At 42.0% G+C, this 21,980-nt stretch overlaps 7 protein-coding genes across 16 annotated transcripts; 3 read left to right on the top strand and 4 right to left on the bottom strand.

Annotated features, from left to right (window-relative positions):
- Positions 1–52: 52 nt before the first annotated feature.
- pigx (phosphatidylinositol glycan anchor biosynthesis, class X) lies at positions 53–1,872 on the bottom strand. 3 transcript variants are annotated; one of them, XM_029827641.1, is made up of 6 exons: positions 1,705–1,872; positions 1,445–1,532; positions 1,230–1,365; positions 938–1,148; positions 705–805; positions 53–613 (listed from the first exon to the last, which is right to left on the bottom strand). In XM_029827641.1, exons 1-6 carry the CDS (start codon positions 1,766–1,768, stop codon positions 476–478), a joined length of 738 nt encoding a protein of 245 aa, XP_029683501.1. In that variant the 5' UTR covers positions 1,769–1,872; the 3' UTR covers positions 53–475. The 3 variants fall into 3 exon arrangements, with proteins under 3 accessions (XP_029683501.1, XP_003973998.1, XP_029683502.1); XM_003973949.3 differs by having other exon boundaries at positions 1,445–1,535; positions 1,705–1,871; XM_029827642.1 differs by lacking the exon at positions 1,445–1,532 and having other exon boundaries at positions 1,705–1,869.
- A 216-nt stretch (positions 1,873–2,088) lies between these two features.
- cep19 (centrosomal protein 19) lies at positions 2,089–3,063 on the top strand. The gene is made up of 2 exons (XM_003973948.3): positions 2,089–2,369; positions 2,548–3,063. The coding sequence occupies exons 1-2, from the start codon at positions 2,240–2,242 to the stop codon at positions 2,889–2,891; spliced, it is 474 nt and encodes a 157-aa protein (XP_003973997.1). The 5' UTR covers positions 2,089–2,239; the 3' UTR covers positions 2,892–3,063.
- ing5a (inhibitor of growth family, member 5a) lies at positions 3,063–6,595 on the bottom strand. Its single transcript, XM_003973853.3, has 8 exons — positions 6,235–6,595; positions 5,375–5,446; positions 4,899–5,065; positions 4,714–4,825; positions 4,531–4,630; positions 4,318–4,453; positions 4,175–4,236; positions 3,063–4,085 (listed from the first exon to the last, which is right to left on the bottom strand). The coding sequence occupies exons 1-8, from the start codon at positions 6,269–6,271 to the stop codon at positions 4,046–4,048; spliced, it is 726 nt and encodes a 241-aa protein (XP_003973902.2). The 5' UTR covers positions 6,272–6,595; the 3' UTR covers positions 3,063–4,045.
- A 113-nt stretch (positions 6,596–6,708) lies between these two features.
- On the top strand, positions 6,709–9,709 carry plekhb2 (pleckstrin homology domain containing, family B (evectins) member 2). Of its 2 annotated transcripts, none has more exons than XM_003973852.3 (8): positions 6,709–6,816; positions 7,309–7,359; positions 7,450–7,602; positions 7,699–7,801; positions 7,903–7,942; positions 8,264–8,350; positions 8,685–8,799; positions 8,873–9,709. In XM_003973852.3, the coding sequence occupies exons 2-8, from the start codon at positions 7,323–7,325 to the stop codon at positions 9,007–9,009; spliced, it is 672 nt and encodes a 223-aa protein (XP_003973901.1). In that variant the 5' UTR covers positions 6,709–6,816; positions 7,309–7,322; the 3' UTR covers positions 9,010–9,709. The 2 variants fall into 2 exon arrangements, with proteins under 2 accessions (XP_003973901.1, XP_029683503.1); XM_029827643.1 differs by lacking the exon at positions 6,709–6,816 and adding an exon at positions 6,870–7,156.
- LOC101077130 (vacuolar protein sorting-associated protein 4B-like) lies at positions 9,708–13,641 on the bottom strand. 2 transcript variants are annotated; one of them, XM_029827635.1, is made up of 11 exons: positions 13,459–13,641; positions 12,680–12,787; positions 12,449–12,596; positions 11,902–11,954; positions 11,705–11,824; positions 11,483–11,639; positions 11,262–11,410; positions 11,106–11,187; positions 10,801–11,020; positions 10,444–10,584; positions 9,708–10,273 (listed from the first exon to the last, which is right to left on the bottom strand). In XM_029827635.1, exons 3-11 carry the CDS (start codon positions 12,589–12,591, stop codon positions 10,172–10,174), a joined length of 1,167 nt encoding a protein of 388 aa, XP_029683495.1. In that variant the 5' UTR covers positions 12,592–12,596; positions 12,680–12,787; positions 13,459–13,641; the 3' UTR covers positions 9,708–10,171. The 2 variants fall into 2 exon arrangements, with proteins under 2 accessions (XP_029683495.1, XP_011612869.1); XM_011614567.2 differs by having other exon boundaries at positions 12,680–12,791; positions 13,459–13,640.
- Positions 13,642–13,755: 114 nt separating this feature from the next.
- Positions 13,756–18,245, bottom strand: ankrd29 (ankyrin repeat domain 29). Of its 6 annotated transcripts, none has more exons than XM_029827636.1 (10): positions 17,915–18,244; positions 17,215–17,325; positions 16,935–17,033; positions 16,443–16,508; positions 16,201–16,299; positions 15,864–15,962; positions 15,254–15,352; positions 15,038–15,133; positions 14,545–14,643; positions 13,756–14,471 (listed from the first exon to the last, which is right to left on the bottom strand). In XM_029827636.1, exons 1-10 carry the CDS (start codon positions 17,924–17,926, stop codon positions 14,388–14,390), a joined length of 864 nt encoding a protein of 287 aa, XP_029683496.1. In that variant the 5' UTR covers positions 17,927–18,244; the 3' UTR covers positions 13,756–14,387. The 6 variants fall into 6 exon arrangements, with proteins under 6 accessions (XP_029683496.1, XP_003973900.1, XP_029683499.1 ...); XM_003973851.3 differs by having other exon boundaries at positions 16,443–16,541; positions 17,915–18,235; XM_029827639.1 differs by having other exon boundaries at positions 16,443–16,541; positions 17,169–17,757; positions 17,915–18,233.
- A 2,392-nt stretch (positions 18,246–20,637) lies between these two features.
- On the top strand, positions 20,638–21,791 carry cts12 (cathepsin 12). Its single transcript, XM_029827644.1, has 5 exons — positions 20,638–20,719; positions 20,803–21,024; positions 21,101–21,269; positions 21,402–21,507; positions 21,591–21,791. Exons 1-5 carry the CDS (start codon positions 20,669–20,671, stop codon positions 21,688–21,690), a joined length of 648 nt encoding a protein of 215 aa, XP_029683504.1. The 5' UTR covers positions 20,638–20,668; the 3' UTR covers positions 21,691–21,791.
- Positions 21,792–21,980: the final 189 nt, after the last annotated feature.

Below are 21,980 nucleotides of genomic sequence, written 5' to 3'. Positions count from 1 at the left end.
GGTAAAAGATCAGTATTGCAAACACTCTTAATATAATAACGATTCGGTCGCATCAAGTTTTGTACATCCTTTATGTGCTAAAGTCATTTTAACCTCTGAAAATGTCCAGACACAGAGGTTTAGTGAGATTCACAGTTGGTTCTTTGCTATTCACCTTTGACCCACTTAATTTGCTGAAAATGCAAACCGAGATAAAATTAAGACATTTATGTTGACTTGTTTTCAGTCATACCAAAAAGAAAGATTTTACAAAGCAAGTCGGTGTGTTTTTACATCAGCACAACTCTTTACTTTAAATATTTTTAGGGTTATTGCCTTAATTGGCAACAAAAAAAACAACATTAAAAACTGGCCGTTGTTGTTACAGACAACAAACTTGTGTCTAATGCAAAACAAAGAGAAAATCTACCGTATCATTTCAATATTGTGATGTCAAAACTTGAATGAACTCTTTAACGTTGCATTTCTATTTTGTTTAACTGATTCGGTGTTTCCACATATATTTGGACAGCAGCACACAGCAGATCATCGTGACCAGAAGAGTTCCAGCGCATACGGGCATCAGCAAAAGTCCATCACCCACTGGAAAGTGCAAACACACAGGGTCTTGGACCTACAGGATAGATGAGGGTAGACTCATTTAGTCATTCAAGACAATAGTGGACAATAATGCTCACAGATAGTGTTAAAAGAGAAGAAATAACCTGTTGACTGTGACCTTTGACCCATGAACAAGTGCTTGAATTGTCAGGTGTACAGGGAGCATTGATGACATCATCAGGCTCAAAGATGCTGAACTGTGTACCTGAAAACACGACAGAAGTGTATTTATAAACAAAATAAAATGAAGTTCAAGCTAATGTTTATATTTCATATATCGGACCATTTTTGGCTGTCAAAGAAGAAAAATGATTTCCCAAAACTACAAAATACTTACATTTTGCCGAGCGCAGCAGCAGATCAGGAGGTTCTATGTGGACAGATGTAGATGTTTTTCCTTCAAAAGAAGGCTGGTGGTAGCGACCATGAATGGGAATTGTGACGTTTATTCTAGGAGTCGGACCTTCAGGGATGGGATACACGTAGGTGACAAATCCTTGAGTCTTGTGAGCAGGTAACTCTAAATCAATGGCCGAATCTATTAATATCTGGCAGATGGGAAAGAAATGGCACTTAGTGTACATGCTTTTTGGTGTGATTATTAGTTCAGTTCTTTCTTTTTTACATACCTGCCATTTTCTTTGGTCTCGCAGGGATGCAATTTGGTATGGATCAAGATAGACTCCTCGGGGCCATCTATAGAGCAGCATTACTTGGATTCCAGTTGACAAACCAAGGCTGAGCTCAATGGTAGTTTCCACCTGCCTAGAACGCAATCAAATCACTCATCAAACACACAGATTTTTCATTGTTGTGTGTTACAACATGCACAGGTGTTATTGACCTGTGGAAGCCTTCCTTGGTGATCTCCACCAAAACTGATGAAGATTCAAGAGACCTCTTTAGAAGATCACATTGGTCTTCACTCTGCTCTTCTGTCAAAAGACAGGTTAAATGTTTTTATGTGTTTCTTTTGTTCTAAAATCAACGTGGCTTTACGCATTTACAAAAGAATAAAAGGATCCCAAAATTAAAGGCACGGTTTTGTAAACAAGTAAAATGTGTTTTCCTTTTTCTGAGCTACTGTATAACAGCATACATTACCCTTTTCGTTCAAACACTGACATGATGGTAAACAAAATAACAGTAAAAACACTAAAAAGTACATGAAAATGGCAACTGGAACTGGCACATCAAGATTTAAGGGTTGTACATCATCGTTAGAGACTACTTTAAAGTTGTTTCCGGAAAATGCAGTTGAAGGTCCCTTTTTACCTACGGGGAAGCTTAATAGTGCCTGAAAATAAAGTTAAATAAACAGACGTCCTAGAAAGCTAGCGACTTGATAAATTAACAGGTAGAGATTCAGATTAACTGTTGGTAATTTTTAATTGTTGAAATTTTGGTTATAGTGCAAATACATGTATTTATTTTGATGAGTACAAGCAGGCTTCTTTGAAGACAGCTCTGATTGAAATATCCGAGGCAACCAATACAAAAGGACCTCTTGGTTTGCCGAAATAGCTGATGGTATCGATGTATTTATTTATACGTATTGTTCATAACTATGTTATATTTTATTATTTAGAACCTAGTGTCGACCATTTCAAAGTCGCTCTGCTGCAGAGGTAAACCGAATATGAGCTTCGAAGCAAAACGGTGTGGAGTGAAGTTCAGTCCTCCAGCTATAATCTTAATTTACGAGCACAAGGAGAGTAAAACACTGCGAAAACGAACTATACCGATACGGAACTTCTCCAAATTTTCTGGTATGGAAACATAACTACACGGAAAACGTCTTACTTTATTATTCTGGGATTTGTGCAGTCCTTGTCCAAAAAAGGGTTGATTCCCCCCTTTTAAGATGCATACTGCCTTTATAATTCTTTCTGTAGTGATCCCAAATGAAGATCTTGCGGTAATAAAAGGCCCTTATTTTATTCCTAGACCACAGCATGGCTGCAGAAAGGCTGAAGAACCACCCCCGGCACCAGACCTACCTGGAGGGAGTGTCCCAGGCCCAGCTGGAGAAGCTCCACATCATCCTGCGAGATCATTTGCAGGGTTTCAGCTTGGAACACAGCCTGGCTTCATTCAGCCTAGACCCCGACGAAGACCTGAACAAACTGGACGATGACAGGTTGGCTCGCAAGAAGAACCAAATGGATGAAGTGTTTGAGAGGAATCGGAGGCACCGGGACGCCGCCGACTTTGTTTATGACCTGGAAAAGGATTTCAAGAGCACCCAAGCCAAGTGCAGCTGGGACGATGACTCCGATGATGGATTTTAAGACTCTATTGCCCCACATTTTACGTGAACTCCTGTATATAGAAACAACAAATTGATACACTGTCTCGATTTGACCTGTGAGCCATCTTCTCTCCACGTTTTCCTGACCTACAGTCATTGTTAAAGAATTTCTGAACATTCCCGTCTGGGGTTGAATAAAATCACGCAGAACTAATAGTGAATATTTATTATAAAATACTGAAATTTACAAAATACAAAGACTTTGGCTCTTACTTATGAGTTGGACCTAAAAGATATTCACAGCTGAATACAAAGAGGTTAATATTCTATTAAATACAATTTGTTGAATGCACACCAAAAGCAATACGATGAAGAGATCTTTGGAAAAGAATGTGTCCACAAAATATAGTTCTCATATACAAACATATATGAATGGTTTTAAGTAAAGCACAGACAGATAAAGGAGAACCTATCGTAAAACATAAGCCCGCAGTATCAAAGCTGGTACAAATTTCATTCAAAGTGCTTAAATACCTCATTCAGTCGACAAGAGACGATGACCTAGTACCACAATACATTCAGACCTGTGTCAGGGATTTAAAACGCGTGAACACCGCTCTGCTTGTTTGGTTGAAGCTTATTTAAAACACAACTAGAATGTAAAGGATGGCAGTCCTGCCCCGGTACTGATGGTTCACTAAAGAGGTAGGTAACAGAAAAATGTGACACAAGAGGATTAAGGTGTTCAGATCTGTCAATTCTCAGCAGGCTCTCAATTAGGTTTAAAAATAGACTTCTTTAAAATAAAATTTCAAGTATACTGAAGACTTATCTGATTTCTTATAGTAAAATTTGTTATAGTAAAATACATTATCTGATTTTAGGTCAAGGACTTTGACAACATTGCAGTTTTAAACTCTTCTACAGAGTGATTTTCCCAGTGTTTACGAAGAAAAACGTCAATTTACATAAAGCCAGCTCTGGTAACCTGAACGTCACCGTTGTAACGTCTATAAGAGGGGTCTATCACAGGTGGCGCTATAATCCAAATGCAGATTTGGGCTTTGAAACAAGTGTACGACCCACCGTTTTTAAAACTGAGCAAAAGGAAATGAAATGTGCAGAAATTTATACCACACTATCCAAACACGTCAAAACTACGTTATTAGAGCTTCTGAAAGTCGAATTAAAATCTCATTTCTTCTTCTTGTCTTGGGTACATCGTGGACAAAACCTGAGTTCAAGACAGGCAAAGGGATGAGATATTACGTACGTAACATCTAGTAACGTAACGTAAGCTGATAATGGAAGCAAAGCTCTTACCATTTGCCTTTGGGTTTGGTGGCGAGGTCGACGCACGCAAAATGAAACCACTCGATCGGACACTGGAGAATGAGACACGGGACGGGTATAAAAACCAGGCTGATGCTGACGCTTCCAAAACACCCGAAGAGCCGAACACTTACATCCGGGTTATCACATCCGATCATCTCTCCATACGACACCTGGTGACACAAGCAGTAGGTGGGCTCGTTGGGGTCAACCGGCATGTCCAACACGTCTGACGGCTGCATGGGCAGGAGGGCGTCACTCAAATCTGGGCTGCAGATCAGACACAAATGGGAATTAACAAAAGCAAAACAAGAGAACTGCACTGTGGGAGTTCAGCCTGAAGGTACCTGTTTTTCATCTTTTTCTTTTTAGGAGAATCCTCATCTGAACCTTTTCTTCCTCTCCCCTTGGAGCCGCGTTTCTCCCGGAGCCCACGGCTCTCACTTTCTGTGGAAAACACACCGTGAGATGGAGACGTACACGAGCCTGTTTGGCAACCAAGATTGGAAGCCTTTCAGCCGGCAGCTCACTCTTCACTGCTCTCCCGTCGGTGCTCTCATAACCGCCCACTTCCAGTTTCTCCTTTAACTCGTTCTCAAAGCGCGCAAGATCTGCATCCAGTCTGCGGATATGTTTGTCCACCTGCAGATCAAACAGGTATTATGTAGGACTTTGACACCTTGGAACAAATATTTGTGAAGCATTCTGCACTGACCATCTCATAAGTCTGCATCGCAAGCTGCACTTTGTCGTCGCTGAACTCTTTACATTTGCTGTAGGCATTTTGGATCTTTTGCAGGTGTTCCACTCGCTGCTCCGAGGCCAGGTTCTTCACCGTTACGACGTACTCCTCCGCCAGTTTTTCAATCTCTGCTTTCTTTTCTGTAAAAAGGAATTTTTGTTGACAGAAAAATGATGCTGTTTTATTGTTTCCTGTTGTATTACACTCAGGTCAAGAATTGTTTTCACAATAACACGCCTGTAATAGTTTTGCATCAATGTATCATCACAATAGATGACATAAACCATCCCAGAAGTGCTGAAATATAGTCTGATACTCTCAAACATTTGGGAAAATGTGGCATTTATTGTTTAGCGATGACAGCTGTTGGGGAAAGGGCCTCCACCTTTTTGAAATTTCGTTTTAAGAATATAAGTTATGTTTAATATGGAAACTCCTAAAGGGCTCACCTTCAGTTCTATTGTCCAGATCTCGCATCAAAGTGAAGTTTCTCTGTAACTCGCATGGTAGGTTCTCAATACCTAAAATGAGATGAACATAAAAGTGACATTTATTGATCACCTTGGTCAATGTTCACAAACAGTTCAAAACTGAACAAATATGAACAACTATGTGCATAGACATGAGCAATGTCAGATTTGAAAAAAACCAAACATTACCACCCAATTCATGGATACTGGCATTTTTAAATATGCGAATATGCAGAAAATAAAGCATGAAAATTAAGTGAGAGATTTTTCTTTAGGTGTTAGTTTTGTTTTTAATAGAAAGCTAACCGTGTATTAGCTCATACGTGATGCTAGCCGTTAGCTACGGTGCTCAATGACGCACATCGGACAACCCCGCCCCGGCGGGCAGCCTCGCTAGGTTACCAACAGGTTGCAAATGCACCATTGCAAAACAAACGCCTTTTTTCAAATAAAGGTGAATTCAAAGGAATAGAATGGTGTACATTACCGTATATTATTGCAAAACAGCCTTCAGCTACTAGTTTTCTAGCCGATCGATGTTAATAGGAAGTAGGAATCGACAAGATCCCTACTAATAAATTATGTAAACAAGTAGTTAAGCAAGTGTTGTGCAATATTGGCACCCCGATCTGAACGTAGTCAACGTCAAACATGAAGTCTGTTAACTTTATTGTCCATAAGGGTATATTGCAATGCTAATCAGTTAGCTACCAAGCTAATACCCCAACCGAATTACTACCTATCGCTTTAAAGAAAATTAAGGTGCAGTATAAACGAAATTACAAATAAACCACATATGTGGTATAAGTAAAATGTACAAATTCAAGCAGGAAACTCACTGTCTAGGTAATGTTCCAAGTATATTGCCGTCGCCATTTCAGGTTAGCTATGAAGCTTGGCGTTTATTGCCCTTAGCCTTTAAGCGGTTAACCAGAATACTTGTTTTATAACTCCTGAATGACCATGAATTCGCGCCTCTGGTGTACGGCTTTCTGCGAGTTTTCAGCCGAACCTCGCTATGTCGATTACGCGGAAACAGTTTCCCTCCAGCCCGCACGCACGCACTCAGAATTCGCGAAGGGACCAACTTTCTTCCTGCGCATGCGCAGATCGCGCCAGCGGAGCGGTTCACGGTTTTGACCAAATAAATAAAACTCCCGAACAGCCGGGCTCCGTATTGACATGTACGTATGGTCCACCGTTCACTATATACACCGAAGGTTTTCAATCCACATGTTGTGAGTCGTATTTGAGGATATGTACGCCATCATTGACCATCTACTAGTATTTTCCAGAGCAACCAGCTGACCGATTACGTCATTCAAAACAAACGACTGTATGGGCGGGTCTAATAAAGAAAACCCATCACACTTCCGTGTTTGCCCTATTGCATATTCCTCATAAATATCGTTGCTAATAAAGTAAGTTGCAAAATGTATTAAAAGCCACATTTTACCAAGCGTTTTAGAGAGGTAGTGCTGTTCAACAATACCGTAAAGAGCTAAGTTTTCTTGTCGTGCTGCTGTAAACAACGATAATTGGTGCTAGCTAACTTGGACACTAACTGTGTCAGGTACCAGAAGATTCACTGTTAGCCGCACTTTTCCCCACGTAATCACGGGTTGGTTGGTCGTTTAAGCATTCGCCACTTGTGTTTCGATCAACTTTTATGTCGATAGAACTGTTGTTTGTTTACAAATGGCTCGTGACAACTGAAGCGATCCGTTATCGTTAGATGAGCAAGCTAACATTTCATGACAGGTAAAGAAATGACAAGGTGTTTTGGAGTATGTGGACCGTATTTACAATCGTGCATGTAAGATAAGAATGCCACCAATAAGTGGGTCACGGGTTGTTTTTCCAGGCCACTCCTTTGGCCATATTGATCCCAACTATTCCCATATGTGTCTCAGGGGTTGCCTCGAACATGGCCGTGGTCAAGAGTGGTTGGCTTCATCGACAAAGTAAATACATAAGCCCAAGACCAACGTTGGTGTTTTACTGTGGCCTCTATAAGGGGACATATTGTAACAGCTGCGTTTCCTTTCTTTAAGGCACTATACTTCGGAGGTGGAAAAAAAACTGGTTTGACCTTTGGAGTGACGGCCGACTGGTGTTCTACAATGATCAGCAACGGCGCGACATGGAGGACGACCTCCACATGAGGCTGGACTGCATCAACATCCGTAACTCTGCAGCCTGCCACGGTACTTGCTTCTCAAAGCTGCTTTGTCCACTTTATGATGTTGATACAGAATGTTTTACAAGGTCGGGTCCCCTCGGTCACCTCTCATGTCTCTCAGAGTTGAACCCACCGGAAGGGAAGACGCGCGGCGCTTTGCTCCAGATAGTTTGCCGGGATGGACGGATCATCAGCCTGTGTGCGGACAGTGCAGATGATGCCCTGTAAGACACACACACACACACACACACACACACACACACACACACACATGCTTTGTTACACTAATTCTCTGAATTATCTAACTTTATTTTACCATTTGCAGGGCCTGGACTATGGCGCTCCAAGATGCAAGAATCAATACAGTAAGCACATATATATATACATATAGCACATATTGAGCGTTATATCTTGGTTTTGTTTAATATTCTTGTGTTTCCTGAGTGTTTCTTTTGTCTGAGTGGTTTATATTTCTCTGAAACTCATATATTGTGGTTTAATAAAAACGGTATGTCCATCTTTGTTGGCCAATCAAACACACTATATTTGGGGGAGATTTTATATTGAGATGTTGTTTGATTCATAAAAATGTTTTGTCTGTCTTTTGGTAACTTCCACCTTCCATTTCCAGCTAAGCCCTTTCTGCCAGGGATGGTGAACTTTAACATTTCTGTCATTTGCTTCAGCTGATTGCCACTCCACAGGTCGGCTTTGTGCCAGAGGTGATGGCATCCGCTCCTCCCCCCTACTCAGAATATGGCCCCCCACCTCAGGTAAAAGACATAGCTTAGTTTGAGGGTTTTTGGCTTCAACCTTTTATTTTCTTACATAATTTTATTAATTACCAACGGGGTTGATAGTAATTCATGGGAATAAAACAGTTTATTGAGGAGAGGGGGTAAAAAAGGAAAAATATTAGGAATGATAACACTCAATCTTTATTGACAGGACAGTGATCATTGCTTTTTCTTTAAGTTGATGTCGCTCTCAGAGCAAATTGAACAGTAAATCAAAAGATTATTCATAAAACACAAACCCTTTTCTTTATTCAGCCTAGATGAGGTCATCAGGGTCTTTATTGTGATTTATTTCGTCATATCTGTGCAGGTTTACGCTCCCGGTCCATATGGGGACTACGTTACACCTCCACCACACGCACCGCAGGTCATTTACACTGCGGACGGGCAGCCCTACCCCGGAGCCTATCCCTACCACTACCAAGGTAAAGACGTGCGCGCTTATTCTTTGGGCAGAGGTGGATGACTGTCACTGTGAAACATCACGTTTGTTTCCAGGTGGATACGTCGCACCGGGAGTCAACCACGTCGTTATCCAGGAGCGCCAGCGGGAAAATGGCGGCGATGTGGCTTTGGGCATGCTCGCCGGAGCGGCGACTGGTTTGGCTCTCGGCTCGCTCTTCTCCGTCTTTTAGTCTTATGTGTGGTTTTAACCTAAATATGTAGCAAATACTGTCAGCACTTTTTCTCCTGTGCCCCGCCTGCTCGGTGTTGTCTGCATACAAACACTCCTGACCAAAGGTATGACAGCTGTTCATAAAGAGCTCCATTTATGAGAAGATGTAACTTATTTGATGTACATTTCAGGTCCTCGGTTTCTCAAGATTCACGGAGCTGATAGTCCACTAGTGTTCACATTAGAATTAAGTCTGTACCACCTTTATGTTATACATTATAGATGTTTTTTTGTTCATGTCCAGCTTGTCCTTGTATTCCTGGTGGAAGCAGACTGAGATACATGTGAAGAGGAGTTCACACACTCGGAGCAATAATTTCACACACTAGCATGTAGAAGCATTGCTGTGCATTGAAGTGAAAAGAGAAACCCCCTCCTATATGTGCACTATCTAATGCCTTTAAAAAAACCTCTGCACAGCGAAGCGATTTGTGCTGCATTTGACCCGCTTCAGTGATTTAATCATTTCAGAATATTTAACTATAGCTCGTGATTAGCGTATGCTAATGATAACGCTGATGATATATATTTCTAAAAGTGCAAACAAGTTGAAGTGACTTATATTTCTCTTATCAATGTTGTAAACACATATGAGCCCCTCTGCATTTCAAATATGAACAGTAAGAGATGATTGTAACAATTAAACCAATTCAAAGATATGGTTTTGTTGTCCAGATGTTTATTTGGCTAGGATGTTCCCAGAACACATTATATGCAACAAAAGTGCAAGTAACAGCTTAAAAACCATTCAAGTAAAACCATTCATGAGTGAACCGCCCAGTTTCAACACACCAACTCATTCAGAAAATGCAGTAACTGACTAGAAAAGGAAGAGGAAAATGCCAGAACTAAATCAATAACTTAATACAATAAAAACAATTATTTTTTAAATTCCAATGACAATTTAATTCACCCCAACTTCCTTAATATGACCGATGGCAACATAGATTAATAATAACTAGATGTATTCTGGATGTATTTATAGTTTATATAATTTCCAAATCCTTTCAATTACTTAACAGTATTCATCACTGAGACATTATAAAACCTCATTAACACACATATACAGTATTTGTAGATTTAATGTGCTGATGTAAACAGTTAATAATCAACAAAAACCTTTAACCTTCTTGACCAAAGTCCTCAGTGAACTTCTTTAGTTTGTCCAGGTCCTGCTCATTCACGGTGGGTTTGGTGTTTGCCAGTGATCTCAGCATGTCTTCCTGCAAGGATGAAAAAACCAGGCCATGAAAATCTGGATCTACTGAAATCAAATGGGCCTCACTGCCCCCTAGTGGCCGCTCTGTGTTATAGCGAACAAATAATCCCCCTCAGTGTTGGCACAGGGAGAGGGCACACTTCTTATCGTAGGAGGATAAGAACAAGGACTCACCATGCAGACCACCGGTTCGAGAAGTTTCTCCCCAGGAACGTCCATCCACGTCATTTTTATGGCGCCAGGATCCCCAGGAGGACATGGAGTCAGGAGGTCCTCCACGACGGCCCCGGGGTTGTGCCACAATGACCCGCGGACCTTAAAATGGCACGAATGATAAAATACAAAGCAAAATTGACTACAGAGAGACGCTCCTGAAATCCAAACATTTTATTCTACATCCTTGTGCCCCAACAACAGCCCTGGAGATCCCTGCAGTGATCAAAACAAAGCTGCTCTGCCTGGCAGTGATCACAATGCTGCTAAATGCTAAACGCTAACCGGGTCAACAGTCACACACAGGAAATCTGTCACCTTTTTGAAGTGCGTGGCCGACTGAACCTTCCTGACGGGCTGCATGAGAGCGTCTCTGACAATAATACTGATGTCTGCCCCAGAGTAGCCCTCCGTCCGTTTGCCCAAGGTGACAAAGTCTGTCTCCGTCAGGTCGTTGGGGGTGGAGCCCAGGTGCAGTTTGAACATGTAGGAGCGAGCGTGCACCTCGGGCAGCGGGATGTAGATGCGCTTTTCAAACCTTAGATCAAAGCCATTAGAAAACATCCCAACACTTTTTAAAAAAAATAACATTGACTCTGATGTTGCTGTGCTATTAAACAAACCTTCTCCTTATTGCAGAGTCCAGCGTCCAGGGTATATTTGTGGCTCCCAGAACCAGAACCCCGTCGTTGTTATTTCCAACACCTGAGTAGACAAAGGTGACACGTGAGAAACTTTGCTTTTAGCTCCAGACCTTCAGGCGACCTTCTCCGACTCACCCTGCATCTGTACGAGGAACTCCGTCTTGATCCTGCGGGCGGCCTCGCTCTCGTTCTCGCTCCTGGAGCCACAGAGGGAGTCAATCTCATCGATGAAGATGATGGAGGGCTTGTGTTCGCGGGCTAATGTGAACAGGCTCTTGACCAGCCTGGAGGGAAGAAGAGGGAGGATTCACCGACTGATTCTCATATCCCCAGTGTTCACAAGAGGAAAGTCTCACTTTTCACTCTCGCCCAACCACTTCGACACGAGGTCAGAGGAGGAGATGGAGAAGAAGGTGGAGTTGTTGGCTTCTGTGGCTACGGCCTTGGCCAGGTATGACTTCCCTGTTCCAGGAGGGCCGAACAGAAGGATGCCCCTCCATGGAGTCCGCTTTCCTTCACAAATACAGTTTCATGAAGTAAAAATAGTTTTTGGGACGTTTTAACCTCGTTCTTCATACCAGTGAACAGATGAGGGAACTTAATGGGCAGGATCACAGCTTCTTTTAAGGCTTCTTTGGCTCCCTCAAGTCCGGCGACATCACCCCACCCAATATTAGGTCTTTCCATCACAATGGCACCTGTAAACATGAGTTCCTCACAACTATTGTGTTTTTTAATAAAACAAATCACACATTCCCAACGCTGGGTTACTCACCCGAGAGCTGATTGTGTAACTTCTTCTTCTCTGCATCCTCCTCGTTTTCATCGCTAGAATTAAAAGACAACAGTCCAAACTGTAGTGAATCAGCGGCGCCTCAGGAAAGAGTGCTGTGGGCATCGTTTTCTCATTACAGCGAAAAACAGGGACGGGTTTCCGAAAGAGGAATAAAAAAGATCCACCTTGTTCAGCTCCTGAACTGATACCTGAACTCTCACTTTCAGAAAGTCTGAACCCCTGGAAGTACAAGTGAAGACAAAACCCTCTAAAATACCCTTTAAATGGGCAACAGGGCAATTCATTCACTCATTTAGAAAGCAGCATCAGCAACTGTGAGTCTGGATTTAAACAGAACCTCCCAGCTACATTCTGTTACCACGGTAACCCAGAGCCTTCTGGACTGAATGGTGATGCACAGACGTGGGTGATGCAGAAAACAGTGTGGAATTAGAAGCAATACCTAAAATCTGATGCTGAAAAAGGGAGCATTTTGAAGCCAAATTCACCGCTGGAGCAACCATCCAGGCTTGCTGGTCAGTCTCACCCTCTGTCCTCAGACTGGGACTCTTTGATGGGCTTGGCCGGAGAGTTCTCCTTCTTCTTCAGGTATTCCTTCAGCTGCTCGGCTCTGTCCAGGTAGTCCACGCACCGGGCCCTGATGCACTCGGCACTCCGATCGCTCGACATCTCGTCTGCAACACAGCCGCTGCTGGTGAATCGCAGAAAACACTTGCTAACGACGACACGGGACCAAAGACACAAAATGGATCCTTACATTTGGCAGCATGAAGAAAATACTGAATTGCGTTCTGGTAGTTCTTGAGCGCCTCCTCATAGTTTTGGGCTTTGTCCTCCTCTGTAGCCTTGGCAACTAAATTGATAGCTTTCTTCAAATGACAGTAAACAACATGACATGATTCATTTGTTAAATAAGAAATATCTGAATATAATATTCGAAGGTAACATTGTACACAAACGCGTGATATTGCCATTTAATATTGATAAATTGATAATAAGTTATTGTTAAGATTTCACTACAGAGACAAAATGTAGGAATAATTAATAAAGCAAGATTTCAGCCCTCCATATTTCATTTTGAGGAAAAAAAGACTGTTGTTAATCACTTTTAATTTAAAGAGGAAACATAAAATCAGGGAGAGATGCATCAATCATAAAACTGAGAACAAACTAGTGCTATTGTTCAAAATCAGGAAGGTTATATTACAACTTCACATCCCAATCTTCAGAATTTCTGAACTGATTATTTGATATTATAAAAGCAACACAAGTCTAAACGGTATTAAATATACTCGCACAGCATGATGATATCGATCGTAAAACGTTTTGAAAGATATAATTACAGAACTACGTATCTACTATAAAGGGAATATTTTAACCTGAACATGTTATGAGCATTTGTCCAAACACTGTAATATACTTTTGTATTTTCAGTGGGGAAAAAACAACAATCTCGCTTTACATTAATCGAAATAGCAACGAATTATTTACGTGAATAAATATATTACGTAATCAATCAGTACAATTGACGCTCACCTGTAAATTTGCACCTGCCATGATGACGCTTTAATATTTGTAATATAAAATAAAAACAATTTAAACTTCACCCGATACTAATGGCTAATGTTTAAACGACTTATATCAGGAAATATTCGGTAACTTTTCTCTTTCGTGACAATAAAGAATTGGTTCTCACTTCCGGGATGGTCACGTGACGACATGGGCGTCGCCAGGTGCGGATTCCAGTCACGACTGAAATAAACACGAGTATGAGGTAAGATAAACACTAAGAATGTCAATAGGAAATTAAAACCGAATCAACCCAAAATATGTGAGTGGGTGGATAACATAAATAGGTTTTATTACCACATCTTTATAAAAATCAGTCCCCAATATCAGCGATTTGAGACCCATAACATGTTGTGTTCTTTAATTATTACATTTTTAAACACTTAAATGATAAAAGGTGAATGCTACCTACTGTGGTACTTTTACAAACTACATACATATTATAGCTTTTATGTTCCTGCATCCTGAACAGTTGTTACTTTTCTGTATTTTGATAGTGTTATAGAAGTATACTTATAGCCAAAGGATGATTGATAGGATATGCTTTATATCTCTTGACGTGTTAGTCATCTCCAAGTAAATGGCTATAATTGACTATAAGTGGCTTTACACAGCAAAAGTGCATGCACTCCGCTGCATGTAGATAAAAAAAATTACCACTTTATTTCATTGAAAAGCTGAAGAAAAAGTAGCCCAGACACAAGACCTAAAACAAGACAAAACAAAACAAAAAAATGCATAGTTCAGCAGCTTTGAGGAAATAATGCAACAATGTTTTGCTCTGGATTGAGTCAAGTTTGAATCTACATATGACAGCATAATTTAAAAAACAAAACAAAACCTTGTACAGTACATCTGAGCAGATTTGCAATTGTGTTATATCCTCAGGGCTGTCATCAGCTGTCAACGTTCAGGAGTTTTGGACGTAAAATCTTCAGGATCCGATCGCTTTTGGTGAGATCTGCAGGAAGTTCATTACTCTGCAAACACGTAAGGAAATATTCATGTTATTAATGTAAGTTTCTTTACTTTTAGTTGGCATAAGTGTCTGACCTTGTTCACTAAGGTGGGGTCTGCGTCGGCCCCCAGCAACAGCAGAACAGTTTTGATATTTCCGCTCATGGCAGCAGCGTGAAGAGCAGACGAACCGTTCTAGACACAACAGACAACATCATGTACTTCATATACTCCATATATACCGTGTTTATTGTAAATATCCAGACATAACCATCATCTTTGGTGGAGGGCACGGATTTAGAAAATTGGCTTGTTATCTGTCTGTACCAGATGTTTGGTTACCATTCCAACATCTGCACTGTAAACAGGAAACCAGAGCCAGCAGACGCTCGGCTCAACCTGACATTAAGAAATTGGAAATTGTGGGAAACAGCTAGCTTGGCTTTTTACAAAAGTAACAACTTCTTGTATGCCTTTATAAACATCGCCTACATGTTCAACATGCAGACACAACAATGCGTTCCGGTTAACCCTCGACTTTGAAGGAGTAAACATATTCAAAATGTACGTCTGCGGCAGTGGCATTTACCTTGAGAAGGCCAAGTGAAGGAGAGAACTTGAGGAGCTCCTCGATGACACCGTTGTGTCCCTTAAAAGCTGCTTTGAATAAGGCTGTTGATCCATCCTGTGAAGATGACAAAATCAATGTTTAAATCCACTGTAAGCGGAGCTGCGACTGCTCTGACACAAAAACATCCTTTAGGTGTACTTTTAACCCTTACACACTCGAAAATTAATAATTTACATGTCTTTCAGCGTCCCGATCGGCCCCACGCAAGAGCAGCACCCTCACTGTCTCGCTGTGACCCATCTGCGCCGCCATCCACAAGGGGGCAGTAGCGTCCTGAAGGACAGGATGAGAAGCGGAGTGATAAAGGACAGAGGGAGACAAACTAACACAATCGCAGGCTTTAAAAGGGAAAACTGACTTAATGAGAAAGATTATTCAGTCTTATAAAGTCTTTATAAAGGTATACAAGTAGTACTTAATGATGCTGTTTTGTTATCATCTTATATTATTACGTGAGTGAACATTGTTATGTTATAAAGAGGAGACCAACTAAATCTCTGCCTTGACTATCATGGGACACAATAAACCCACTAAAGTTAAAGTATATCAAAAAGATTATCGCTTGTTTATTGTACAGCCAAAAGAAAGAAAACTGAGTGCTGCTGTCATGACATAGCATGCAGATTGTCCAAGTGATTATATAAATATTGTCTTCTTGAAAAAGCACCACATTATAGTTTTTAAGAGAGCATGTAGTACACAACACATGAACTTCTGACTGCATTCTAGAAGCAGTGTGTGCTCCCAAGATGTCTCTAATATGATAAAGAAATGAGGATACTACCTCCCTTGCTTGGTTAACTTTGGCACCTGATGACAGCAGGTGTCTTATCACAGTCACATGACCCTCCTGGGCAGCGAGGAAGAGAGCAGTGGCACCGTCCTGCAGCAGGGAAAAACTTTTCCTGAGAGGAGCTCAAAAAAGAAATGCACCATCTCTATATTACTGTTATTGGTGTTTGGTGTTTTTTGTGCTGTCAGGCTGTTTTGTCGGTGTGAGGACACACACTAATCTTACCAACTGTTAGTCGGCATCTGACTCAGCAGTCTGCAGGAACCTGATTTACCTTCTTGTCTCACACACAGGCCTAAAGAAGCTCATGATGTGGGCGCAGGCTTACGTTCAGCTGATCGTGAACATTGGCTCCGTTCTTCAGAAGCGTGTCCACCACCTTAGCATGGCCGTGCTGGGAGGCGGCGGTGAGCGCCGTGCCACCATCCTGCCATAAACACACACAAAGAAGAAGAAAGGTTCATCGCAGCTTTCTAATAGAGAAGCGCTCTGAGCCGCTGCCCTTTCTCAGAATGAAAGGATAAGCCTCATGGTATCAGTGTTCTGCGACAGCTCCGCTGATCACTCTACCTTTGTCCTGCACTCTGTGGAGGCACCGAATTCAAAGAGGAGCTTCACAACCTCCTTATGACCCTGCTGGGAGGCAAAAAACAGGGCGGTGGAGCCTGTCTGGAAAGGACGATAAAAATAAACACTGCTGTCTTTAGTTCAAAAGCTGTACTTTCTGTTAGTTTGTGTGCCAAAACAAATGCAACCACAGGGAGAGATTTTGCTATAATCTTTAAATATATCTATTGCTTTGGTTTGATGGGTCGTTTTAACTGCCCATCTGTTTAGCCGGATGACCCGACTCCTAAAACCATGGCTACATGTGGTAAAGGATGGATATGGCTGTCTAAAACAAACAGGCGCTGCTTAAAAGGAAAGAATCAAAGTCCAAATATGTTGTGTGTGAGCTTGTGCAAAGATTCTCTGAGCTCCGAATGCCCGATGAGCTCATGGCGCTGATATAATCCACAAAAGTCTGCTTCTATAGAAAGGCCGGTCCTTTTCCTATCATACCTCTCTCTGATAGTTGATGTCAGCTCCCTGCATGATGAGTTCCCTAACACACTCGTAGTGGCCGTTGTAGGACGCCACCATTAGCGCCGTGGTTCCACACTGAAAAATAGAAGCGGACACAATGAATTGAGATGTTCCCATATGGCTGACCGGATGGAAGTGTAGCTGAGGTGATCGAACATGAAAGGAGAGATTTTAAGTGAAGAGCAAACACGTGCGCTCTGTCTCACTAACACAGCGGGGTCATGGTCAGAACAGCCAGGGCATGCAGCCAGCGTACACTGTCTCTGCAGTCCGCATCCACGCGCCCACTGTTGAGCAGCAGCTGAAGGAGAGCCAAGTTCCCTTTCCTCACAGCCCAAAACACGGCATTAGCCAGGGGAGTTTCCTTCTGCGGGGTTAATAACAGCACCACAAACACACACCTCAACTCACCATTATGGCATTACACACAGCAGAACAGTCGGCGGAAAACTTTAGGCATCACCCGCAGATCAAGGGGATTGTGGGTAAATGGTAATGACGTTTGTGCCAATTAATCACACAAAAGGCCTAAAAATGGAATGTCAATTAATGTTTACATCAAATACTAGTTGTTGAGAGCATGTGGAGTCTGAGGAGTTGTGTTTGGAAGGGTTAGGGGCTTCATTCACTGTAGCCTAGCTCTAACGATGGATAATATAATGATTAAAACCAGGACATCAGTGACATCTTTTAGTTCAGTGACATGTTTCCAACTGGTCATGGCAAGGTTGCTTTCAAAGTCAGGTCCTCACAAGGGAACAAAACACACACACACACAGGGATGATGGGTTCTTTGAACCTGCAAACAGCAAATACAATACAAAATCTTTAGTCTCAACAAATGTTTAAAATAGATAGCGTTGGCTTGTCACAGGAAGTAGGTGTAACTATGCTCTGACCGACATTCTGGGCCGTCAGGCGGATTTTAAAAAAAAAATAAAAAAAATTAGGTTTACCTTAAAAGACATCGTGCAGACCTCACTGATGAGTCATGTTTCTTCCTCATTCATTACAGACGATGATGACCGCTGCTCGCCTGTTTTGCCGCACTGTGTTTGGGTGTTGGCGGCGTCTGTAGGCGGACATAATAACAGAGTCCGCTGAGCTCATCCTCTGCAGTCAGTGCTGCGCGGAGAGCCGCCGGGTGGCCGCTGGGGGGCGCTGCTGAGCACGGCTGATGCAGATGCTGCGTTCACGTCCGATCAGCCAATTATTTCTCTTCATTACTGATTTCAGATTGTTGTTGTTTGTGTTTTTTCTATGAAACACGTTCTTGATAATTTCGTTTAATAATTTAAATTCAACAACAATGACACTACTACTATTACTACTATGACTACTACTACGATTAATAATAATAAAAACACTTTATGCATTTTTGTAAGAAAAGTGATCAATGAATCTATTTTTTGCTAAAAAAATTGCTTTTTTGAACCACTTTTTGTATTTTAGATATAGTTATGCTGATAGAAAGCAGTATTAGCGTCACCTACTTGTTAAAGATTAGAATAAATCTGCAGCATGCTGTAAACAGATGTACTGATGTTGAAAACGTTTTAAAAGACAAAATTCAATATTATAATGAGTTAGCTCACTCATAGTTGAAGGAGTTGTATAGTACACCCCACCACCTCATGCCAATAGAAAATGTGTAAATTTATAATATAAACAAACAGTATATACCATGTTTTTACATATTGTACAATTCTGCAGATTCAAACAAATCAACAAGTCTTGCAATTACTTCTCAATTTCATCCCCTGCTAAAAACGTCTTAATACCAGAAAACAATGCTCAAAATTAGGAAATGCAGTAAAAAGAAAAAGAAAAATACAATAATAAGTCATGATTTATTGCTGGACAATAAAGTCAAAACAAACCTTTCACCTGAATCTGTTTTATTTTAGTCATTTGTGTATAAAGTATAATGTCAAGAATTATTGCTAATTACAAAATTCCATGCCAAGATTCACAATATTGCAGCTTTAGCTCTTTCTTGATGATAATGGTGGCATTACTGAGGAGGAGTAGCGTAAGCATCTTATTTTTGTTGACTAATGTCCCTCTCAGGTGCTTGCAACAGTGTTGATTTAGGGATTCAGTAAAGTATAGTGGAAGCATGGACTGCTCCAAGGCTATAAAAGGGAGGAGGAGAGCGAGTCTGTGGCTGTCTGGAACCACGCTCACATCATGGGAACTAAACAGACTCACATCCATGCAGGTAAGCTGGACGGGCAAACTACAAAACATTTGTACAGATGTTTTATTTTATATTTTTTAAGTATTGTATTGGGGGATCAGCAGGAAAATGTGCATTTTGCACTTTGCAAACAGTTGTCTTGTACTTGACAGACATTGCAGTCTTTTAGCTTGATATTCCTGTTTTGTAATACAAAATAATTCTACATGAAAGTGCAACTTAGTTAGAGTTCAATCAGATAATGGTCATTCTTAGATGATTGAAAATAGTATGGAGTTGGATTTAACAAACCAAATGAACTAATATTGAAATGAATGTAACATTTTAAATGCACCTGGCCTTCTTTTGTGCTGGAAGACTTCCAGTTGAACTGACAATTCGTCTAAACTTTCACATTTTAAATAGCCGATATGCAATAGTTTCAAAGTAGATGTGCATAGAAGCGTTTGCATAAAAAAGGCTTTGATGAAGAGCAGCTGCACCAGACTAAAGGTCTGGAGGTCCTACTCGCGGTCTCACTCTGATCCTCTTGCAGGGCTTCGCGCCCCCTCCCTGCGGACGGCAGTCCTGCTCCTCGCCCTCCTGTGCTTCCCTCAGCAGGTGGCCTCAGACTCGGACGAGGCGATCCTGACTGATTGGGATATCTGGAAGAGCACAAACGGAATCTCCTATGAAGATATGGTGAGACACATCAGCTCTGAGACGCGAGCGCCGAGTCCACGTGCACGCATGTGCCCCAGCTGACCCTAACGGACGGTGATGTGTTTGCATTTGTTGTGCAGGAGGACATGCAGAGGAAGGTCATCTGGGAGGGGAACAAGCAGCAGATTGAAGACAACAATCAGGGGTTTTTAATGGGCTCCAAGCATTTTACTATGGCCATGAATAAATACGGAGATCTGGTGAGAACCAAAGTTTAGATAGATGTTAAAGAATTTAACAGTTGACCTTAAGCCTGAACATCAGCCCGAGGTCACAGTTTAGTTACCAAACCAAACATTAAGTAGTATCTTTACATAGTTGTACTTTTTTTCCCCTTTACTTTGAAAACTTCTGAATTAGATGATCCAAGAAAGTCAAAGACTCAGGAAAAAAGTGCTCCAAACTGTGTATGAATAAATAGTTATTGACTTATTTCTGTCAGTTGTTGTTCAAAGATCATTTTTGAACAGCGCTTTATGAAACATGTTAAGGGTTAAACATAAAGATGCCAAAGAGTCGAGTTTGAAGAATGCAGTTTGGTTTGAAGGTTGTATCTCTGTAAAGATAAAATTACAACTGGTGCTTATTTGTCTGCTTTCTCAGCTTTAACACAGAAAAGGGAGCGTCTAAATTTTCTATTATCCTTCTCACTAATCCATACCTCCTGTGTGGTAACCTCTCCTGCGTGTTCCAGACAGCTCAAGAGTTCCAGGTTTTGCAAGGTGCCATGATAGACGCCCAGTTGGCAAAGAGAGGAAAGACGGTCGCGTCCCGAAAGCTCCGCAACAGCGCTAAAAAATTTGACGGGATGGTTATCGACTACAGGCAGATGGGTTACGTCACCGAGGTGAAAGACCAGGTAAGACTGGGTCCTAAAGTTGTGATGGATGCCTCTAATGTGGGACCAGTCCTGTAAAATGTAATGTAAATGTTTGTTGGCAGGGTTACTGCGGCTCTTGCTGGGCCTTCAGCACTACAGGAGCCATTGAGGGACAAATATTCAAGAAGACGGGTCAGCTCATATCCTTGAGCGAGCAGAACCTGGTGGACTGTTCCAAGTCTTACGGTACCTACGGCTGCAGCGGCGCCTGGATGGCCAACGCCTACGATTACGTGGTGAACAACGGCCTGGAGTCCACCATCACCTACCCGTACACCTCAGTGGTGAGGACGGCTCCTGCGCTTCATCGCCACAGCCAGCCGCTTCTCTTCACCTCCTGTCCTGTGTTTCCCCCAACAGGACACCCAGCCCTGTTACTATGACAGCAGACTTGCGGTGGCGCACATTAAAGACTACAGGTTCATACCCAAAGGAGATGAGCAGGCTCTGGCCGATGCCGTGGCAACTATCGGCCCCATCACAGTGGCCATCGATGCGTCTCACTCAAGCTTCCTGTTCTACAGCTCAGGTAAGTTTAAAATTTACTGAAAGGTTAAAAGTGATGGCCCTCTGGGCCACCGTAGTTCTATTAATAATCAACTTCCTGTTCCTGTTTGACAGCTCCTAGTTTTTATGCATCGACCATAACTGTCTTCCCCAGGAATATACGAGGAGTCCAACTGTAACCCGAACAATCTGAGCCACGCGGTGCTGCTGGTCGGCTACGGTTCTGAGGGAGGTCAGGACTACTGGCTCATCAAAAACAGGTCCGGGGAAAAGCACCATAGCCACGACTGCCCCGTGTCAGCAGCAGTTCCTTCAACGTGTCTTTTTTTAAAACTCTTTTCAGTTGGGGGCCCAGTTGGGGGGAAGGCGGGTACATGCGCCTCATTCGAGACGGCAAGAACCCGTGCGGCATCGCCAGCTACGCCCTGTACCCCATCCTGTGATTCGGAGTCTCCTCTTTCGTCTTCGGTCCCAGCGATGCGGCCCGTCATGGTTCCTCCCTTGTGAAACGTTGACTCGCTGGGGCCACAGTTTGTGGTACTTCTCTCAGGGACGTAGAACACACAGGCCGAGGCATTCAAATAATGTTTTGAAATTAGGACGTGATTTTATTGTGAAAATGCAGCAATTTGCTGGCATTAGCATTATTGGTTTTTGTAATCTATTTTTTGTCATATAAACCACAGACATTTGGTATACAGTAAATATAAGATATACTGTTTATGAATACTGC

Source organism: Takifugu rubripes, chromosome 20 (assembly GCF_901000725.2).
Source record: "Takifugu rubripes chromosome 20, fTakRub1.2, whole genome shotgun sequence".
Lineage (NCBI taxonomy): Eukaryota > Metazoa > Chordata > Actinopteri > Tetraodontiformes > Tetraodontidae > Takifugu > Takifugu rubripes.
Note: the sequence above shows the minus strand (reverse complement) of the source record. Positions and strands in the feature narration are given on the sequence as shown.